The sequence below is a fragment of the Nansenia antarctica genome (genome assembly GCF_963989245.1).
Source record: "Nansenia antarctica genome assembly, chromosome: 15".
NCBI classification, from domain to species: Eukaryota; Metazoa; Chordata; class Actinopteri; order Argentiniformes; family Microstomatidae; genus Nansenia; species Nansenia antarctica.
Window position 1 is genome coordinate 30,476,054 of NC_137685.1, and position 6,551 is coordinate 30,482,604.

Below are 6,551 nucleotides of genomic sequence, written 5' to 3' on the forward strand. Positions count from 1 at the left end.
ATATATGTGGTTACTTTCTCGCCTGAAAACATATTAAAACTTCATAAAATGACATGTTAACAACACTTGTAAAGCCAAAATTACATATTTTAGCTAATGGAGGTTTAAAATGGAGGTTTAAATTCGCCGCTCCCGGCGAAATGTATTCTGGGAGGCAGTATGCATAGTGTGTAAATGGTCGGCTGGTTTTCGCATACTTATTATGAATTTAGTAGGCAGTATGCAGTATATACTCATTGAGTATGCAGTATGCAGTATGCTAGTATACCATTCCGAACACAGCCAAAGACTCTTAGCTGGCTACAGGAAATGAAAGACTCTTAGCTGGCTACAGGAAATGAAAGACTCTTAGCTGGCTACAGGAAGTGAAAGACTCTTAGCTGGCTACAGGAAATGTTTGCAAGCTGTTATAGTTGCAGAAGGCCTTTTTCCTTGTTTTATTATTTTGAAACTGTAAAAAGTTAAATAAAAATGTATCTTGTTTTAAAATGTGATGAAATGTGTCATGTTTAACGTTGTACCATTTAGAGGTTAGGTTTGCTTCTTTTCACTTAGATATTAATTTTAAAAGGCATTTGGACTAGATGTGCCCAAAATGTTGCACCCCACTGTAGGTAACATAGGCATGGCTGTTCTAGTGTTAACGAGCAGTTGAAAAGGTGTACCCATTGAAGTGAGTGAATATTCAATGTAATGACAACAAAACTATACTTGATATTACTCTCAAACTGTATGATTTTACAACATTGAATACACCACAAACATAAGTTAAATGTCATATTTTAATTCAGCCACAATAAAACTGAATACAAATAAATGTACTTGCTATGAGAAGTTAACACACACACACACGCAACGTATGACGGTTACACACAAAAAGAAGCACTGCTTTGAATATTCATGGTTTACATTAACCACAACAACTTTCCCAAGAAGTACAGTGCCATGTCCAGTTGTCATGAGAAACAGTCAGTCTCATAGATACAGGCAAGAAAGTCCATGACTGAGTTTCCCTGACGTCATCCATGATCTTTTCTGATCAACAGTCACACACAGAGATAGTGTAGATCCATCTGCTTTATCCATCTCTGTGGTCACACCAAGGGAGGCTGGTGGAAGTAGAAATCGGAGGACAGGCTCATTGTGATGATGAATCGTTTAATGACCACACGACCGAGGCCGGTGGAATTTGTTTTGTAATGCATCAGTTGAATCACTATCTCAAACGCACCACAAATAGAGCTCATAAAATAATCTCTGACCCCTCCCACCCTGCTGACTCCTCCCACCGTGCTGACTCCTCCCACCCTGCTGGCCCCTCCCTCCCTGCTCACCACCTGTTTCAACTGTTGCCCTCTAGACGGCGCTCCCGATCCCTGGCCACCAAAACATCCCGTCTCAAAAACAGTTTTTCCCCCTCTGCTATAAGGACTCAACACCTGACTCACTGTACTAACCCCACCAGACGTACTGCACTTTATAAATTGTAAATATTTATTATGTTCTTGTCTTGTGGTTATGTGTGTACATGTCCATGTGATAGTTATGTGCAATGTGTGTAATGTGTTTTTTGACACTGCTGTATTGAGCTTTTCCACCTGTACCGAAAACAAATTCCACCGACCTCGAGGTCGTGTGGTCATTAAACGATTCATTCATTCATTAATGGAATGTAATGAGGAATGGTATCAAACACACATCAAACATGTGTCTGATGCCATTCCATTCCTCCTTCCACCTCCACATCCCAGTGCTGCGGCTCTCATCCTTCCACCTCCACATCCCAGTGCTGCAGCTTCCTTCCACCTCCACATCCCAGTGCTGCAGCTCCTCCTTCCACCTCCACATCCCAGTGCTGCAGCTCTCATAACTCCTTCTGCTTGTCTCCCTCCTCCAGGCCTCCCTCTGCTGTCTCCACCAGCGCCACACGCCGACGCTCTGCCTCGGTCACGGTCATGGGATGCAAAGGGAAGAACCCTGCCAGACCTGCAGGGACACAGCCAGGAGGGGAGAAGACACAAGATAAGATACTTCAACTTTATTGTCATTGAACAGAGCACAAGTACTGAGACCACGACATGTAGTTCATGCACACATCTCCCCCCAGGGAGAACAGAGCTCTGAGCACAGGCTCAGCCATCTTCAGCATCCCTGGAGCAGTTAGGGGTTAAGTGCCTTGCTCAAGGGCACAACAGCAGTGGTGGTAGGCACCTTAAGATATGATGCCAGCAACCCTCCAGTTAACAGCTCACATCTGATTCCCTCCTGGGGTGGGGATCTAACCAGCGAACTACCGCTGCTGGCCGGCCTCTCTAACCCCTAGGCTACGTGCTGCACCCATAGACACGTTTTACCACACACGTTATCTGGTACTAGTGTCGAGTGCTCGACTTAGTGAAGTGACACACTAATATATGAACTGCAAAAAACTTGAGGGTCTATCTATGGCTTTGACCGTTTAAGAATCATAGGGCTGGTTTCACAGACAAGGCTTGAGACTAGTCCTGGACTAAATCACACTTTCAATGTAGAATCTCCATTGAAGATGCTTTTTAGTCTAGGATTAGGCTTAAGACTTGAAACCAGCCCCTCGTGTAGTTTGTTCCTCTGGGAGGTTTAGTTTACTCTAGCTACTCTTCCTGGGGGTCCACACACAACATAAAACACACAAAACATACAGAATAGTTGACAAATGATAGACAAGAGTAACACAAATGAACACAAAGTAGAATTAAATTCAAGGTTAACTGCTCAGACTGTGACGTATTGATAAAGCTGAACTGTGTGTCTGTGTGTGTGTGTGTGTGTGTGTGTGTGTGTGTGTGTGTGTGTGTGTGTGTGTGTGTGTGTGTGTGTGTGTGTGTGCTGATCAGGGCCGGGGTAACACACCGAGAAGTTTGGCCACAGACTTGGACGGGTGAGCACCACACCCCATCCAGTGCTTGATCCTGTCGTAGTTGAAGCTGACCAGTTTCTCATCGTTGGTGTTTGGAAGCGGGTCGTAAGTCCCCAGCTGTTCTATGTATTTACTGTCGCGGGCCCTCTTGTTGTACGCGGCCACGACGCGGTAGAAGGGCCTGTTGGCCTGTTTGTGGCCAGCTCTGGCCAATCTGATGACCACATGTCCTCCGTGGTACGTCTTCAGTAGGAGAGATGCTGTGGGGACAAAGAAAGACAGAAACAGCTCGACGGTGTATAGTTGCTTCATTCATTGTTTACAGCATTGCAATAATCCATTGTTTATAATCATAACAATACTGAGCATGAAAATGTAATGATTTAAACAAAAGAAACAGGAGGGGAAATATGAAAAGCCTATAGCAAAGACGTTTCGTGAGCTTAGAATGATAAGGTTCTATCTCTGTTTAGAATGATAAGGTTCTATCTCCGTTCAGAATGATAAGGTTCTATCTCTGTTTAGAATGATAAGGTTCTATCTCCGTTTAGAATGAGAAGGTTCTATCTCCGTTTAGAATGATAAGGTTCTATCTCCGTTTAGAATGATAAGGTTCTATCTCCGTTTAGAATGATAAGGTTCTATCTCCGTTTAGAATGATAAGGTTCTATCTCCGTTTAGAATGATAGGTTCTATCTCCGTTTAGAATGATAAGGTTTACGGCAGTTCAGAGATATTGAGCGTCAAAGTTTTTACATTCCATTATGTTTTGTGAGATGGAATCTTTGTATTTTATGAATGACTAACTCAAAAATGTCCAACATTGTAAAAATAACACCACACAGGCATTAATAAACACCTAATGGATCAGATTATGTAAAAAAAACTCAATTTGGACAAAAATTGAGATAGAACCGTATAATTCTAACATCACGGTTTGCTATAGTAGATAGTTGCACATGACAGATGTACTTGAAGGTTAGACATAAGTGGTCAACGTGGTTATACTTACACAGATGAACCATGATTGAATATTCCCCTGCAAAAGACAGGAATGTTTAAGGTTATTATTATGTGGACACGATACAAGACATCACAGATATCTACAATAATAATAATAATAATAATAATAATAATTGACTGACACAAGCCAGCATGGTGATTAGCTGGCCAGCTAAGCTCTTCATAGTTCACCTTATCAAGCATTTCACAAGTTCAACAGTATACACGTACAGTAAAAGACGAAACACAGACAGACAGACAACATACCTATGAGGTCAAAAGAATAACCAGAAGATAGCAAACGTTTTCTGTTGACAATGACATAAAATCCCAGCACCGATGTTGTCTAATGTGACATTTGTCAGGGCGCAGCCATTTTTAAAACGGAAGTTCCCGACGACGTAACTACACCTTTCTACCACCAGATGGCGCCATTGGACCGCGCTGGGAGGTTTGGTTGTTCGACTGAGCCAGTTTACAGAATGATGTGAATGATCCTTTGTCGAAGAGTTTATCAACACATGTTTGCATGTGACAACTGTACTCTTGTACTTGTAGTTGTTTGTCAGATGCAAAGAAAAACATTACTAATCTTACTTCCTAAACCCTTAAAATATTTAAATCTAAGCTAAAAAACCTTCATGTTTTGCACCAGTTATGATTAAACACAAACACTTCTATCAATGTCTTTTTTTCCATTAACTATTGTCTTTTAAAATGTTTTTAGCTATTTACTTCTTATATTAGCTTTTATTCATTGTAATTTTTATTTTCTTATGCTCCTCTTGCTGTATTTTTAAATAATGCATGTAAAGCACTTTGACTTGCCCCTGTAGTATGAAATGTGCTATACAAATAAACTTGCCTTGCCTTGCCTTGCCTTCCTTCCAGAAAAAAATACTTTCATTATAACTATACAAGGGATACCTACATGTTATTTTCAGCCACAGTCAGACAGTAGCTTTTTTAAGAGGAAGAAACCTAGATGATTACACAACCCAGGGGTTGGCCTCCCTTCAGCCACTGAAACAGAGGAGAAAACATTGATTTTCTGAGAATGACCCATGAACGGCAGGGTCACTACTTAGCATGATGTTCTCTGGGTGCACTGATATCTCGGGCTTCTCTCCCTCTACGTTGGAACATGTTGATTTCACACTCCTGTTGTGTAAAGCTGGTGTTTCGGTGTGTGTGACAAACCCATGGTTCTGTGTGAGGAGGGGTCAGCCTGAGCACACAGCATAGATGAGCTCTTTGTTTCTGCTGAGAGAACACGTAGAGAGATGGAACACATAAGAGCTCCTGTTTGGTTTTAGTTTCCATATTTAGATCAACTCTGTCTGCTTGCCCCTGTCAGACACATTAAAACTATATCGTTAATGTAGCAGAGAATTGTTTTTACTTTTTAGAAATGTCTGGAATAATAATAATACTTAGTTTTTGTGGGTGGGGGGGTTACATTTATTTTTAATAAAGAATGAAGATATATAATTATAATACAAATACATACTACAGGTTTCACATTATTGAATACACATTTTTTGCTTTTTGCACTACAATTTGTTTTCCAATAAATGTTTTATTGGAGAGCATATATAGGCTTTTTATTTTAATTGTTTTAACATTTAAAGCATATAATTAAAACAAATCGCAAGTGCTAATGAATTAACTCAAACCTAATTATCCCTTAAATGTATAAATACATTTAAAAACATTATTATTATGACATCATTATTGGGGTCTGCCCTGTTGGAAAACAACGTATGCGAAATATATTGGTAGCTTTAGGGTTAATTCCATACACAGTAGAACTATGTGCTAAAGTCTACAATCTCCAGTTCAAGGCTCAGTCATAAACTCAGTACCCAGTATCAACTCCCATAGAAAGACAGGAGACTTTCCGTGGAATAACGTCATCATTAGGCTGACCACTTTTCTGTGCAAAATCAGAAAATGAATAGACACTTTACACAGTTAGACAGCAAACAAAATGCATCTTACACGGTGAATCTGCGCTGCGTGATTATGGGAACACTGACATTGACTCCAGCGGTGGCTCCCTCTCTCTCGTGAGCACCCCATGCTCTTTGGGATACCAAGACGAGTTGTTCCTGCCATAATGATCTGTGACAGCTCAGTTAGGGATGCTCAGATGACCAGATCATGGACCAGAAAAGAAGCAGAAGGGCCTACTTTGAGACAAGGCCTGATTGAGAACTGAATACCGATATCTTGATCTTATTGCATTTATAAAAACTTTGTTTAAAAAAAATATATTCAGGATTGTGTTTAAAGCACTAATAACGTCTTTGGTTTTAACACCGAAAAGTTGGTGTGAACTGTGGTGGGAATCTACATCTGGGGAGGCTGGTGGAGGGAGAAATCGATGGACGGCATCATTGTACTCCATTCCATCCATTACAATGAACCCATCGTCCATGTTCTCCCTCCACCAGCCTCCCCTGATGCAAGCGCACTGTAGTGAGTGCTGGTCAAGCTCTCAATGACCCTGTAATGGGTTTAGATTCCCAAGGATCTAGTGTGATGGGTTAAGAACAGTGGAGGTTAACACGTGTTACACCAGTGTTACACCAGTGACACCATTCCTCATTCCATTCCATGCATTACAATGAGCCCATCCTCCGATTTCTAC

At 41.0% G+C, this 6,551-nt stretch overlaps 1 protein-coding gene across 1 annotated transcript; it reads right to left on the bottom strand.

Annotated features, from left to right (window-relative positions):
- Positions 1-1,340: 1,340 nt before the first annotated feature.
- Positions 1,341-4,275, bottom strand: mrps16 (mitochondrial ribosomal protein S16). Its single transcript, XM_080545450.1, has 5 exons — positions 4,166-4,275; positions 3,909-3,935; positions 2,890-3,156; positions 1,807-1,986; positions 1,341-1,738 (listed from the first exon to the last, which is right to left on the bottom strand). Exons 2-4 carry the CDS (start codon positions 3,919-3,921, stop codon positions 1,865-1,867), a joined length of 402 nt encoding a protein of 133 aa, XP_080401576.1. The 5' UTR covers positions 3,922-3,935; positions 4,166-4,275; the 3' UTR covers positions 1,341-1,738; positions 1,807-1,864.
- Positions 4,276-6,551: the final 2,276 nt, after the last annotated feature.

Coding starts and splice junctions, on each gene's coding strand:
- mrps16 (XM_080545450.1), bottom strand. Junction 1,987..2,889: donor GTCTGTGGCCAAACTTCTCG/GTGTGTTACCCC, acceptor GTGTCCCTGCAG/GTCTGGCAGGGTTCTTCCCT.